This window comes from Meriones unguiculatus, chromosome 2, assembly GCF_030254825.1.
Source record: "Meriones unguiculatus strain TT.TT164.6M chromosome 2, Bangor_MerUng_6.1, whole genome shotgun sequence".
Lineage (NCBI taxonomy): Eukaryota > Metazoa > Chordata > Mammalia > Rodentia > Muridae > Meriones > Meriones unguiculatus.
The window spans coordinates 93,823,369-93,838,447 of NC_083350.1; the positions used below are offsets into that span (position 1 = coordinate 93,823,369).

General features: G+C 45.5%; 1 protein-coding gene across 2 annotated transcripts in view; it reads left to right on the forward strand.

The window, feature by feature from the left end:
* The window catches only part of Appl2 (adaptor protein, phosphotyrosine interacting with PH domain and leucine zipper 2), a 45,871-nt gene extending 30,831 nt beyond the window's left edge, over nucleotides 1-15,040 (forward strand). Inside the window, exons 10-21 of one of the 2 annotated variants that reach the window (XM_021640928.2) lie at nucleotides 1,809-1,967; nucleotides 3,250-3,438; nucleotides 4,598-4,640; nucleotides 4,722-4,778; nucleotides 4,861-4,949; nucleotides 6,942-7,100; nucleotides 7,266-7,318; nucleotides 9,550-9,724; nucleotides 11,510-11,546; nucleotides 12,002-12,142; nucleotides 12,959-13,006; nucleotides 14,291-15,040. In XM_021640928.2, coding sequence (XP_021496603.1) covers nucleotides 1,809-1,967; nucleotides 3,250-3,438; nucleotides 4,598-4,640; nucleotides 4,722-4,778; nucleotides 4,861-4,949; nucleotides 6,942-7,100; nucleotides 7,266-7,318; nucleotides 9,550-9,724; nucleotides 11,510-11,546; nucleotides 12,002-12,142; nucleotides 12,959-13,006; nucleotides 14,291-14,299 — 1,159 coding nt within the window. In that variant the 3' untranslated portion in view covers nucleotides 14,300-15,040. Of the gene's footprint in view, nucleotides 1-1,808; nucleotides 1,968-3,249; nucleotides 3,439-4,597; nucleotides 4,641-4,721; nucleotides 4,779-4,860; nucleotides 4,950-6,941; nucleotides 7,101-7,265; nucleotides 7,319-9,549; nucleotides 9,725-11,509; nucleotides 11,547-12,001; nucleotides 12,143-12,958; nucleotides 13,007-14,075 lie in introns of both variants that reach the window. The other variant, XM_021640927.2, reaches the window with a different exon arrangement.
* Nucleotides 15,041-15,079: the final 39 nt, after the last annotated feature.

Here is a 15,079-nt window from a genome sequence, read left to right on the forward strand (position 1 = left end):
CTCCATTTCAGATACTTAAGAGAGCCCATCAGGAATTTATTCAGACAAGTCCGCCAAAGGCAGGCTTAGTTCATGAAGAGTGAGCCCTAAAGAACCAGTACCAGGTAGTGGCCTGGCCCGAAAACCAGCAGCAGGGAGAGATACAGATCACACTTACAGTAATGCTAGAAAGCAGTTTGTGAAATCCCTTTTCACTTTCTTCCCTTGTAATTTGTTTAGTCACTGGGAATGTTAGAGGAAAGTTATAGAACCTATCACTCTGTGAGAGGGACCATTCTCTGTCATCTTCAGTCTGAGGATTATTTGTTTTGTGTTGCTTGTAGACAGGTTTTCATTTTGTAACCCTGGCTGTCCTAGAATTCACTGTGTAGACCAGAGTGGCCTCGAACTCAAAACGATCTGCCTGCCTCTGCGGCTCACATGTCCTCAGAACCCAGCTGAGGTTGAGACAGGCAGCAGGGGAGGCTTTTTTTTTTTTTTTTTTTTTTTTTTTTTTAGTGAACCTCATGGTGATAGATTTCTATGCATATTAGGAACAAAAAAAACCAAAACGGCCAGCTTTGAAGAGGAACAAGTTGAACAGTTTCTTTTCTACTATGTTCTTTGGGATCTTAGGAGCTTCTGATTGGTTTAGGATTTTGAGACTGTCTGTGTAGGGATGGGGAATTGTGTGGCAGATGTCACACTGGGGCACATTAGCATGTCTGAGGAGATACAATAGCCCCTCTATCAAGAGGCTATTGTATCACACAAGCTGGAGACCCTCAGTGGAGGCTGTCCACGTGCCTCCTCCTTTAGAATCCTGCCCCGCGGTTGTCCTCCTAGTCTGTTCTCTGCTTTGCCTGCGCATGGGGGCGCACACTTCAAGTCCCAGCACCTGGGAAGTAGAAACAGGAAAACTCTGAGTCTCAGGCCTTTGGCAGTGAGTAGCAGGTTAAGCCAGTGAAAGTTCATTGATCTGCAGTGTCAGCCCCGCCATCTCAGTAGAGGAGTACCTCGTGCCTTCAAATATGAGAAAAGCCAAGTCCTCCCCTAGACAGACTGAGAGCTGGGTGGAAGGTCCAGGCGTAGAGAAGGGAAGCCCTGAAGAACTGACTTTGAGAAACTGGTCAGTGTGTCTTTGCTGCACACGCCTGCGTAGTTCCTCCTGAAAGCCTTGGTTCTGTCTTGTGTAAGCTCGTATGGGACTCCTTATCTCTAGCGTACGTTCTCAGATGTGTGGGCCATCTGGGGATTTCTGTCCTAGACTTTACAACCAATATCTGTCACCACTAGATGAATCTGGTGAGGCAAAAAGAATAGCTCCTGTTTCAAGCAAAATTCTAAGATTTCTCCACATGGACATATATATACAGATGAAGCCGGGGCTGTCACCCCAGAGCCTGCCATTGCCTCCTGTACGTCTGTGAGCAGTCCTCCACCAGTGAGCCTGTGCCTTCTCAGAGCAGTGTGTGACTGTCGCCTTGGCCTTGGGTATCCCTGTCTCTCACAGCCTTCTCAGACCCTGAGCTAGGCAGTGTTGTCCACTCCTTTCTTTACGGATGGACGGACTTTGGTAGCCTACCTGTGTGTGGACCCTTGCTCCTAAGATGTATCAGCAGAGCTGAGTGTAGTCCACAAAAAGTTCTGGAATGGTTTGCTTACGTCACTTCAGGTAATGCAGCTTTCTGGGCATTAGTAAAGAGTGTGAAGAGCTGTGGCTACATGGGAAGCTCAGCTCCACCTGTAATGCAGGACACTTCAGTGGGTGAAGCGGGCTCTGCCACCCATGGCCAACGAGTGGCCAATGACTTACCTTCTGTCTTAAGCATTCAGGCGGAACTGGAAGCAGAGGCGGACAAGATGCGGGTGTCCCAGCAAGAGCTGCTTTCGGTCGATGAATCTGTGTACACCCCGGACATTGATGTAGCCACACCACAGATCAACAGGAACCTCATCCAGAAGGCTGGCTACCTCAATCTCAGAAAGTGAGAGTGCCTTTCGGCCTTGTGCTGAACTTAGCTTTCCCTGGGAAGTGGCCAGAGGCTGTTTCTTATGTGGCCAGTAAGGCCTGTGGGAACTGGTGCACAGCAGAGGATGACCTCCCACTCCTGCCTGACTTGGGAAGCTTCTGGGCCCAAGTCCCAAGCGACACTGATACATGGCCGAAAACCAAGCCATAAGAACCTGGGGTCAGTGCCCTGGACCCCAGGTGCTGTTGCAGACTACCCTTGTTTAAGCACCGTGGTCATTTATATATTGTCAGTCCAGACGAGTGATTTATAGCCCTCAGCCCCTGCTGGCTGACGGGTAAGAGTAATAGCACAGAGACCCAGGCTGAGGCAAGAGCCAGGCTCAGTCAGATCCCTCCAGGTTGAATTATACCTGTCTTGGTCTTGTCTTTAAATGTCCATCTGGAATAAAAGATTGTCAGGCTTAACTGCTTCTGAGACCCCAGGAGGCTGTGGCCGAGTGTGGAGAGCATCGGCTTTGTGGCTGATTCCTGGCTGGATGTGGATGGTCCCCATCTCCACCTACTCCATTGCTGTCGGATGAGGTTCTAGTATGTGGGGAGCCCTCCAGTGTTGGCAGTTGCCTTTTTTCTAAAAACAAAGTATTGAAACTCAGTCTGTGAATCATGGCAGGAACACACTTTGCTTGAGTCATGAGGAACTCTAGGCTCTGCTCCCGTGAGGAATGACAGCACCAAAGCCACTTGGTGCTTTGTGTATAGTTGCTGTTTAGTAAATATTAAACCAAATGTCTCTATCATTAGACTTAACTGAGGAATGGCGAGCTCTTTTCTCCCAGGCTTGCCAGTGTGGGACAGCCCAGCAAATGAGAATGGCCTCCAGTTAGAGCCCGCAGGTTTGGGGAAGAGGCAGTGTGATCCTTGTGACTGGTAGGATCAGAACAGTTCGGCTCTACATCCTAGAGAAACGGTGCGGGTTTTCAATTCCTAACAGTGATAGGCAGGTTCTAGTTAAGGCTGATTTGGAAGGCAACTATGGCCACATGGGGGTGAGGGGTAGGCATATTTGCCTGCATAGCTGGCGTTGGTGTTGTCATTCCTCATGGGAGCAGGGCCTAGTGTTCCTCATGACTCAAGCAAAGTGTGTTCCTGCCATGATTCACAGACTGAGTTTCAAAGTTTTCTTTTAATGCAAAGGCATTTCTAAAATGCTGCCAGGTCTAAGAACAGGCAGCACGTTGTGGAGGAGCTGCTCCCATGTCCTAGTGCTAATGGACCTTCGCACACAATTCCCACAGCAAGACAGGCCTGGTCACCACCACCTGGGAGAGGCTGTACTTCTTCACCCAAGGCGGGAACCTCATGTGCCAGCCCAGGGGAGCCGTGGCCGGAGGCTTGATTCAGGACTTGGACAACTGCTCTGTGATGGCGGTGGATTGTGAAGACCGACGATACTGCTTCCAGATCTCCACGCCCAGTGGCAAACCGTATGCCTCATATCTTCTTTGGGAGGACAGTGTAGACAGTGCCCTACCGAGGGCTGCTAGCTCAGTTCCCAAGGGCCAGTCCTCCCCGGGAGAGACCACATTCCAGCTCCTGTTCTTTCAGAGGATGGTTTTCGGTTCTCTGTAAACAGAGACAGGGAGCCTGCTCACCTTACTCAGGAGCCCCAGCGAGGAGCCAGCTCTGTGTCTTGGGAGGAGAGATGACATACGTATATTCAGTAAAAGTAGAAGCAGATCATGCCAGCAGAGATCGGAGAGAAAGCTGTGACTCCTGTTCTCAAGGGGCACGGCTGGAGAGAGCAGGCAGGAAACTGTCCAAGCAGTCCACTTTAGAGCCAGAACAGGAAGTGTGAGCAGAACATTCTGCTACAGATGTGTCTTCTAACCATGCTATCCCCCACACCTTGGGACCTTAGGGTCTCAAAGAGGTCATACCTGAAAATGTGGTAGCCTGTAGTTATCAAAGTAGATCCCATCCCAGTGGTTCCCCTCCCGGGTAGAGCTCCAGTTGTTTCCATTGTTTTGAGTTCCAAATCCAAGGAAATACCTCAGACTTTGCCTGCCTGGAGGGCGGCGGGAATAGTGAGAGCCCGTGGTTCAGCCCTTCCCCAGGTTAGTAGAGCAGTTAGACACCCCTTCTAACAATGGCCAGTGGCTCAGAACTAAGATGCCCAGATTCTTGTCCTATGTAGTTCTTGAACATCCATGGGCCTGGGTCTCCTAGAAATGGCATTTCTCAGACATGGCATCCATGTTCTGTATACCACAGATAGAAGGAACTGGTAGTCAAAAAGTCTTTAAACGGGCTAAGGCCATCATAAAGGTGGATTGTCTTCAGCGCACAGACTCTCAGTTCTTAGATACAAAGTTGGGAAGAGGCAGGTACTGTCCTGGTGCCGTGGATCATCTAAGAAGAGCATCAAGACAGTTTTCACTGCAGTCAGAGGCTAGGTGATCCAGATCCAGCCTTCTCGTGTACAGAAGAGAAAGCTGAGGCAGAAATGATGCAGTGCACTGGTAGAAGAGCCAGGTCTACAGCCCCGTTTCCTTCCCTCCCAACGTGCTGCTTTCCTGGCTTCAGGTTGTTAAAGTGGACATTCCTCAGTCCCTTGAAAGCATTGATGCATCTTGTTTATTTCAGGGGAATAATTCTCCAAGCAGAGAGCAGAAAGGAATACGAAGAGGTAAAGCTTTGTCTGCCTCACCTCTGTCCTTGTGTGTGAGTAACTGGGATTGATTCAGTATTTTATCTAATGCCTCCACAGTGGATATGTGCAGTAAACAACATCTCCAGGCAGATCTACCTGACGGACAACCCAGAGGTAATTAGCAACTGCCTGCACACCACCTGTGAGGTAGGCATCCCTTCCTGGACTGAGCGTGTCTCCTGTGGCTTATGTGTAGGCAGTAGCCATCAAGTTGAATCAGACGGCTCTTCAGGCGGTGACTCCAATTACAAGCTTTGGGAAGAAACAAGAAAGCTCCTGCCATAGGTAACTAAAGGATGAGGAAAAACTAGCTCTTGTGGAGTCTGTTAGAAATTTGAAATGAGTTCCTCCTCACCCTCACAACCCTCCAAGGATCCCATTGCACCCTGTGCAACAGAAGCAGTAGTTGTGGCCAGCAAAGGTAGCAATATGCCCACATTCACAGCACAGATGGGTGGAGCCAGTATTTAGACCTGACAGACCTGGTCCATTGGGCCAGACTCTTAGTATAAGACAGACATGCATCACAGCACTATACACAGTCACCTGTGTGTCCATGTTGCTAGGTAAGCCTTCTCTGCACATACATAGTTTTGTATGTGCGTCTACCAAGTTCTCACATTACTACATTTCCATAATTCTTTTAATAAGTCTGTCATCACGTATTAGCATTGAATATTTGGGCTGTCATTCTGTTAGCTGTTCTGTTGAAACAGAGGGAGGAGGGAGACGAGTCTCATTAGATCACCTGGGCTGGCCTCGGATTCCCAGCAGGCCCTCCTCGTCTCGGCCTGGAATTCTAGGCTGAGCCGGTTGTGGAATTCTAGGCACTCTCTACCACACCTGGTTTTGCTGTTTTCCTAACAGAATATCTTCATGCGTACAGCTTTTCCTCGGAAAGCTGTATTCTAGAACTCCTGCATTTTTATCTCAATGGGAATCTTCAAGGTAGTAGAGGGCTGTCTTGTTTGTTGTTTAATGGTGTCAAGGGGCACATTAAAATCCAGGCTCTATTCATGTCTTTTAGTGGCGTGGTAGAAGGAACTCCATCAGACGCGCTACAAATACTTATTGGCCTAGAAGGAAGCCCTTAGAAAACTCTTAATTGTGTAGCTCCTTGGGGCTCATGCACTTGGCCTTGGGTCCATGAGAATAGTAGGTTAGGCCACCAGATAGGTTTGGATCATTGTAAAAAGCTTTGGTGATTCCTACTCAGGGATTACAGGCATTGGGACAAAGTTGGAGGAATTGAGAAAAGAGGCGACAGTCAGAACCAGGTTTACAAAAGTTGTTCTGCATCATGATGAGATGCTGGGCAATAGGTCAATGGGCAAAGGGGACTGTCTCTAGGCTGGGGCATCAGGTTTTGACCCACACTTCACTGACTAGAAGTCTGTCAGATAGCAATGCAGTTTCCATACAGTGCTCAGTGAGGACATGTTGGAGAAACCAGAAAATGTTGAAGTAAAAATATCAAGTGAAAAGAACATTGAGTGCTTTTTATGGTCCAGACTGTGTAAGGAATGGAAATGCTGTGACATTCCATGTCCTTCAAAGGAATCTGCACGGTACCTTAAAAAGGATTTTTAAAGGGTAAAGTTAAATGACAGCATTCTAACCTTGAGAAAGGGAAGAAATGGGACAGTGTAGGACAGGCTTTTCACCATGCAAGGAGCACACTACCTTTCTTAGCGGACACTGTCTCTAGACGCATGTGGGCCACGAGCTCACGAGACACAAGGGGTGCCAAACACCGACTTACTGAGAAATGTCACACAGTTCAGAGAAGGAACATCTGGCATCCTGGTATGACTTGTGCTGGTGCATGGAGAGTTGGATAAGCCCTGGAAGTGTGCTTTACACAAACAAGGAACACAGGGTGTTTGGTGTCTCTCAAACGGTGGGTGTAGTGAGTGGAAAGGATATTTTCAGGAAATTACACGTAAGTACAATAAAATGTCAGGTCCAGATATTTTGTTCTTTTGGCTAACATGTTTTCTGTACCTACTATGTGTCAGTGTGTAAATGTGAGTCGACTGTAGCCTCAAAAAATCAAAATCTCTAAGGAAGAGAGGTTAGTATGTAAGTCCTAACACACCGCCCAGAATGTTGAGCAACAGAAGAGGTGAAGGGTTTTATTAGCCAAGGATGTGAGGTTGAGGAGGGTTTATTTTATAGAATGGACTGGTCGAAGCCTCCCTTGTATTTCAATATGTAAAAGTCATATCAGCATTAAACAAGTGGCTAAATTTGTTCAATTTTTTTTTTCTCTTTTAGTCAAAACATGAAAAATTCAGACACAGAAAATGACAAGATTGTTCGCAAAGCAACAGCAAGCATCCCTGAGACAGAGGAACTGATTGCACCTGGGACACCCATCCAGTTTGACATCGTACTTCCTGCCACAGAATTCCTTGACCAGAACAGGGGCAGCAGGTATGATCTGAGGTAGCTGTCTCGGGAAAATGAAAGCTAGCTTGTCTGTGTCTTTACTCACCACCTAAGACTGCTACTGTGATGACCTCCTGACTTAGAGTTCAACTGCTAAGCATCTTGTTAGCTGCAACTGTCAGGACTGCTGACCTCTGGCTGTTCCCCTAGGCGCACCAACCCCTTTGGTGAGACGGAGGATGAGTCATTCCCTGAAGCAGAAGGTAGGTGCCCAGCCTCGTGTTCTCTTTGGCCTGTACAAATGAAGAGGCCCAGAAGGCAAGGAGCCATGTGTCAGAGCTAAGATGTAGCACAAGGGCTCAGACTTGACCCTCCAGTTTGTCCCGTGAAAACTCGGACAAAGAGGAAGGCATCTATGGCTGTCTTAGCTTCAGCCAAATCATGTCCTTTTTGAAGTTTCTGCTCAGGGATACTATCAAATCTGAATCTGTTATTATATTCTTATAAAGCAGAGTTTCAAAGAGGAAAAATGGTCATAATTAATATGGAATCTTGGTAGCTGAGGTGGTAGCAAACATCTATAACCCCATCATTGGGGAAGCTAAGACAAGAGGATCACTCATTTCAAGGCCTCATTCAATGGAGTGGATTTTGAAATCTGAGCCAGGACAATTTCAGTATTGAAGCACTCACAAGATCTCTGATACAGCTTCCGGATGGGAATCTCAGGCTGTTACAGAGTGGAACTCTTCTAATGACTCCCTCAAGTTTAATAATGCTTGAGAATTTACACAAGAGGCCAAGAGGTGGCAGAAGAGATGGCTCATGGCGTTGCGTTCAATTCCCATTCCCCACACGGCAGCTCCAGAGGTCCAGCACCTCTCGGGCATGCACAGTGCACATGCATACAAAGGTACTCACAGATACATTTTTATTTTAAATTTGCATAAAAATGGCTCAAGACAAGACTCGGCAGTTAAGAAGATTTGGTGTTCTTGCAAGTTGGGTTTGGTTACTAGCACGTTATAACTTATAACTGCCTGTAACTTCCAGGTCAGGGATCTGACTCCACCTCTGGCTTCCACAGGCATACACATAGGGCATACACATACAAAATCAAACCTTTAAAAAAAGATTTGGGCAAGCTGAGTTTTTGCTGTTTCATTAATAACCTGCCTTAAGATGGCTCTAGATACCTGGCCGACTTTGCACAGTCCGCACTGTACTTCCGATTAAGCTGGGTGTGATGGGCCATACCAAGTAATCCCAGAGCTAGAAAGGCTGAAGCAAGAGCCACCGAGATCAAGACAACCTGGCCTATATGGCATGACCCTGCCTCAAATAAATTAATACTGTTTATGTAAAACTAACTCCATCCGGGCACACCTTTGATCCCAGTGCTCAGGACGCAGATCTCTGAGGTCATAGCCAGCCTGCTCTATGGAGCAAGTTCCAGGACAGCCAGGGCTACACAGAGAAACCCTTGTCTTAGGGAAAAAAAAAGTCCACTACATACCATTAAAAAAGTTACCGTTTGTAGCATGTCAGACTTGTTTTTAACACAGTATTGTTAAGTATTATTTTTCAAACAAGGGTGGAGAAAGACTCACTTTTAAAGGATGGAGTCTTTAATTATCTTTCAGTTGTTGCTCAGTGCTGTCAGACTGTGCCATCATTGAACCTGTAGTACCAGCTATTTGGGAAGCAGGAGGATCGTGAGTGATAAGTATGGAGGAGATAGGGTTCAGTGGTTAAGTGGGCTGGTTGCTCTTGCAGAAGACCTGGGTTCAGTGCCCACGTGGTGGCTGACAACAAAAGCTGGAATTTCAGCTCCAGGAAAACTAGAACCAATGCAGTGCCCGTGCTATGCTGATATACATGCACCATTACACATGAAATAAATACATAGAAGGAAAAGAGTTAGCTTAAAAAAAAAAAAAGAGAGAGAGCACCAAGTTTAGGACTTGATTGGGCTATAGCTTAGGTCTAAGGCTAGGCCAGACGACTTCTGAGAGCTGGGGATATAGCCCAGGGTAGAACACTTGCTTTACGTGCACAAAGCCCTGGCTCCACTCCAAATACTTGGGGGGAGGAGAGTCAGAAAGAGACACCTGCATTTCCATTAGGTTATGGAACGTCACTGTGGCTCTGTGGTAATAACAATGTGTTCGGATTAAGTGTGACCCAGTGTTAAACCTCACTTCTGGTAATCTATTCTGAGAGCTGGTGGGAAATGCTCATCGACATTGATAACGGATGCCACCTGCTGCCCACATTCTCATTGTATAGCTGGGAAAACAAGGACAAGTGTTTCTGTCTGTTGATGCACCAAATGCAGACAGTAGAGGGCCAGAGCTTTCGCAAAGCTGGGCTTGAGACAGCCATGCTGGAAACTTGGGGTAGAAGGTCCTCCACAGAAGACAGACCCGGGTCTCCACCAGTTGTCAGGCTCCGGGTGCCCATGTGATGCTGAGTGGAGCATGTTCTCTTGCAGACTCTCTCCTGCAGCAGATGTTTGTCGTCCGGTTTTTGGGATCGATGGCGGTGAAGACAGACAGCTCTGCCGAAGTGATCTATGAGGCCATGAGACAGGTGCTGGCTGCGAGGGCTATTCACAACATCTTCCGCACGGCGGAGTCCCATCTGGTGGTCACCAGCCAGACCCTGAGGTACCTTCAGTTCGCCTCGGACCTTACCTGAGCCCCGGGGGGAAGATTTACCCGGCTGGAGTGTTAGTGCCAGCCTTGTTACCTGTATCCGTTCTGCATTTTGATATAAAAGGTGCATTCTTAGCAGGAACTGGCTGGGGGAGGTTGGGGCAAGAGGACTGAAGCAGCACGAACCCGGTCTGAAGATTACTGTTATTAGTAAGTATAGGCTGTGTATTCCTTACTGGAGATGCTTGGGACCACCAATCTTTCTGGCTTTGTTTTTTTGTTTTTTGTTTTCAAAGTTTTATATACATCTTAGGGATGGGGCCTAATTTTACACATAAAATTTGTTTCATTTGTACCTTACATCCACTTACTATGCAAAATATTTTTAATACTCATGCACCGGAAACAAGGTTTCATTCATAGTGTGGAATTTTTCTCTGTGGTGTCATGTCTGCACATTTCTAACCTATTAGAATTTTCAGGTTTTCAGGTTAGAGATGTCCAACCTGGGCCATCCCTAATGGTGCCGTTGCTATGCAGTCATCTTGTCATCTCAGAGCATTGTTTTTAGACACTAACAGCAGAGAATACCAATCTATCTAAACCCAAGGAGCAAAAGAAACTTTTTTTCTCTATTGTGCAGAGGGCCAAAAGACAGATACCTCGCAGCACCCATGTCAACTCCAGGGATCAAACTCAAGTCATGAAGGCAGGAAACCTTTGCCTTTGCTTGCTGAGCATCTTGCCAGCCCACTTAATTATTTAAATCTGCCTTTTCTTTTTAACTTGTTAGGGACCTTACCCTAAGAATTAAGATTTACAAATAAAACCCTATCTTTATAAAGCATCTGTAGAAATTGACACATGCTTTAAATCCAAAATAACCTCTGCACATTCCCTTATTCTAGACATTTTTACAAACTATATTTTGCTTTTGCCTGTAAAATTTGCATCAATCCCTCAATAATAAGTATGAGATCACGTCCTCAATTAATTTTAACACCAGAAGTAATAGAACTGTATCTCTTTACAATAATAGCAAATTCTCTAGACATATCAGCACTATCAGACAAAACTTGAAGCATTAAAAAACAAACAAAAGGCATTCAAAGTGTATTGTTTGGGTGTGTTGTATGTCCCTTTGGGCAAGTGTGGAGGCCAGAGGAAGTCATCAGGTGTCGACTTCCACTGCTCACAGCCTTAGTCCTTAAGTGCCAGTGAGCCGGAAGCTCGCTCACAGCATCACCATGTCTCTAGACCGCTCAAGGCAGTAATTGTAGGCACATTTAACCACGTCGAGGCTGGGGGCTCTGACAGCACAGGTGCTGTTGTCCACTGAGCCATCCCCATCTCCCTTAGCGGCCCTCTTTAGAGTCCTACCACACACACAGTTCAGTCAAAACCCTTCATTGTTCTCTCGCCACTCAAGAGTAAAATGTAGGATAAGCTGTTTCGGGACTTCAGGGCAACTAAAGCTGCTATAATGAATCTGTTATGGAAGACGGTCACACAGACACGGTCCATCCTTGTTACAGACCGTCTACTAGAGAAGCCGTAGTAGGAGTTAGTGTTCCTGTTTGCTATGGAGTCTTCCACGCCAGGTACAGTGGACACACTGGTTCAGCAAAGGCAAAATCCACAGCACGTGCTCACAAAAGACTGTCTCATCTTTCCCTCAGCCAGGACTTACTTTTCACATATGGGACATGGGTGCGATTCATAATGAATGTCTATAAACTCCTCTGAGAATTTAACGTCTGATCAACGCGTGTGATAATGAGTCTCTTATAATTTCAGGTTAATAGATCCTCAGACTCAAGTGTCAAGGGCCTGTGTAAGTACCTAGTACATCTTAATTTTATGATTAAACCTCAGTTCTCCTCTGTCCCCTGGAGACCAACCGAGGCACATGACCATTTACCAAGTTACATGACCAGCCCAGCCTGCTATAGCACAACCTTCTCTATTTCTTTTTAATAGAATTTTTTTTTACCTTTCTGTTTCATTTTATATATATGAATGCTCTTTCTGCATGTAGAGCTGCATACTAGAAGAGGGCATCAGATCCCAGTATGGATAGTTGTGAGCCAACGTGTGGATGCTGGGAATTGAACTCAGGTCCTCTGGAAGAGCAGACAGTGTTCTTAACCACTGAGGCATGTCTCCAGACCCTTCTTCAAGTTTTCAATAGAAAATAATTGTTGGTTTTTAAATTCCAGTTGTGTGATTATTCATTCTGTCCTCTGTCCTGTCTCCTCCCCGACCACCAAAAAAAAAAAAAAAAAACAGTTTGACCTTACCAGTGTCACACAGTTTGCTGCTCATCAAGAAAACAAAAGACTGGTTGGTTTTGTCATCCGAGTGCCAGAATCCACAGGAGAAGAAACTCTGAGCACATACATATTTGAAAGCAACTCAGAAGGCGAAAAGGTATTTTGTCTGTCTGTCCATTGTTCCCCTCCCACACACACCTCAGTAAGACTATTTTTAATGAGCCTGGAATTGTCACTGTTAATCATTCATGCCTCCATCCAGACATTCAGACCTTCTAAGAAGGCCCCGCTGAAAGGTTAACAATCCTAGTAACTAGGTCTGTTTGGTACCATGAAATGCTACAAAGGACTTTAATTTGTTCTTTAAAGCAGTGGTTCTCGACCTTCCTCCTGCTGCAAACTTTAATACGGTTTCTCATGTTTTGGTGACCCTCAACCATAAAATTATTTTTGTTGCTACTTCATAACTGTAATTCTGCTACTGTTATGATCAGACAATCTTAGGCCAAGTGACCCCTGTGAAAGGGTTGTTCTTTGGGGTCGCAACACAAAAGTTGAGAACCAGTTTTAAAGAAATTAAAGCATAAGAAATAAAAACGGAAAATAGTGTCAGAGGAAGCAAAGGAAAGAACATCAAAACTGTTCCTGTATGAAAAACATTGAAGTCACCTGGTATAGAACTTATCAAGACTAGTCCTCACAGTAAGTATTTGTTCACCACTGTGCATAGGGACATGCAGGGGGAAAATGTCCTGCTGACAGCTGTAAACAGCAGAACACTTGGGTCTTTCACTTACTGAGACACCTCCGTACGCCGTACCAGCACCTTGAAGGGCTCCTGCAGCCAGACCCTGTCTTCCCATCTGGCTGCGAGCAGACAGTAGCTTCACTGTGCTCCTCAGTGAAGGTATTTTTTCTGTATCATTTACCTCGTTCTACCTTTGCCAAACATTATTTTTCCTGTCTTTTACAGATATGTTATGCTATTAATTTGGGGAAAGAAATTATTGAGGTTCAAAAGGTAAGATGCATTTCAGCACTGGTTCACTAACCAAGACATCTGTAGACACAGTAAGATTCTCAGAAAGAAAGCTGAGACTCTGTGCTCAAGTTTGGGATTTCTTTCAAGCTCTCTAACAAGATACGTATGCTCAGGTGACTCCATCTAGTAACATCTTTCCTCTTAATTCACTAAACAGCACTGCTGCAGCTTCACTGTACTAATTTTCTTGCTTGCATTCAAACTGGCTAGAGTTCTTCCCTTTCAAATTCAGATACAAAACTTAATTCAGACTTAAAAATACTCATCATCGGGGTGTGGTGGCGCACACCTGTAATCCCAGCACTTAGGGAGGCAGAGGCAGGCGATCTTTGTGAGCTGGAGGCCAGCCTGGTCTACAAACCAAGTCCAGGACAGCCAAGGCTACAAAGAGAAACCCTCTCTTGAAAAACAAAACAAGAACTCATCTGCACTGCTGCCTAGCTCCCAGCAGCACTGACAACCACCAGCCAGGAGCTGACTAGATAAGAACAGAGATGGAGAACATAGTATTCAACAGCTTACAATCTTTCATTCATCAGAGAAGCTTTTGAAGTGATTTCTAAGCTTCAGTCTGCCCAAGAGAACAGGCAAAGTAGAATGGAAGGGTCTGTGTCAGAAGTGCACACACTTGCCATGAAGGACCTCTCCTTAGGCTTGTTGGAGTCTGACTGCTGAACTGTTGTAGAAAAGCAACCACGAGCAGCATGAGGACCAGTGTATAGACTGGGCTCCTGTACAGCTTTTGCTAACTCCTGGTACTCAGTAAAAGACAGAAAACAAAAAGGGGACTTAAAAGTGTAGAATACAAGCTCTATGAAGTTTTGCGTTACCCCATAGACTCTGAAGGAGATTAGTCATGGTTTGGCCAAGAGGAAAACAGCTTAGAATCTAGAAGTAATCCCTTGCATCTCTTCAGATGCAGCCCACAGAGACAAGAGTCAGGAGGAATGGGGCTACAGCACAGGACTCTGAGAGCTAAGCCACGGGGGTTAAAGTCCATCTTAAGCTTTTTCTCTCTCCCCCATCTCTTAAACTCTCTTAACTTCAGGATCCAGAAGCACTGGCTCGATTAATGCTGTCTATACCACTAACCAATGATGGAAAATATGTACTGTTAAATGATGAACCAGATGGCACTGGCGGAAGTCCAAGTGAAAACAGAGGCGCAGAATCTGAAGCATAAATCACTTGGGCACCTGGGGTCTGAGCACATGGGAAGGAGAGCCACCTCCTTAAGGGGTTTTCAACTTCTCTGACGTACAGGCATACTGACCTGATTTTAGAACACCGACAATCACGTGGAATGTACCCTTGGATGCCTTGGCACAGAAACTTGGGAGGGAAACAGTAAGAAATGGGTGACAGCGTGCCTACCCATCTACAAATGCTATTTTAGGTGCTTTGTGGTAAGTCTTTGCTTCAGACTATACTGTTGGGTACCCAGAATGAGAGCTCTAAAAATGCATTGTTCACTTTATTTGGATGGCATCACTTCAGTTTCTAGAATCCTTTTTTAAAAATGGTAAAACCCTGGATTTACAATTTGTTAAATACTAAATAGTTCCTATTAATACGATCTATTTTTGTATTTTACTTAGTTTTTTAAGTGCCTGCCATTGTGAAGATTGTGTATTTATAACCAACTTGTCTCGTGCATGGACCTTATGGCATCGCTCTGCAATTTGGTCTCAAACTCTAGCAGACAGCAGGTCTTTACATCAGAACTTTTCTGAACCAGCCTTCACTCAAAAGCTTCAGGTCCTCTTACATGTAGCTGCTTTTCATGGCTATTTATTCACTGTGAGCAAGGGACAGCGCTGCTAGTTCCTATTTCTCCTGAGCCAGACCTTCCTCAAAGGGACCAATGAAGCTCAGCTGTGGGGCTCGATGTGATGTTTTTACCCTTCCTAATTATGAAACAGAGATTTTGAAATGCAGTATACTTCATTGTAACCAACTTCAACAGCCTATCTTTGTAATAATTTAGCAATAAAAATTACTGTTTCATCTCTTTGCTTCCTGTGGTTAGATTTTTTTTTTTTTTTTTTTTTT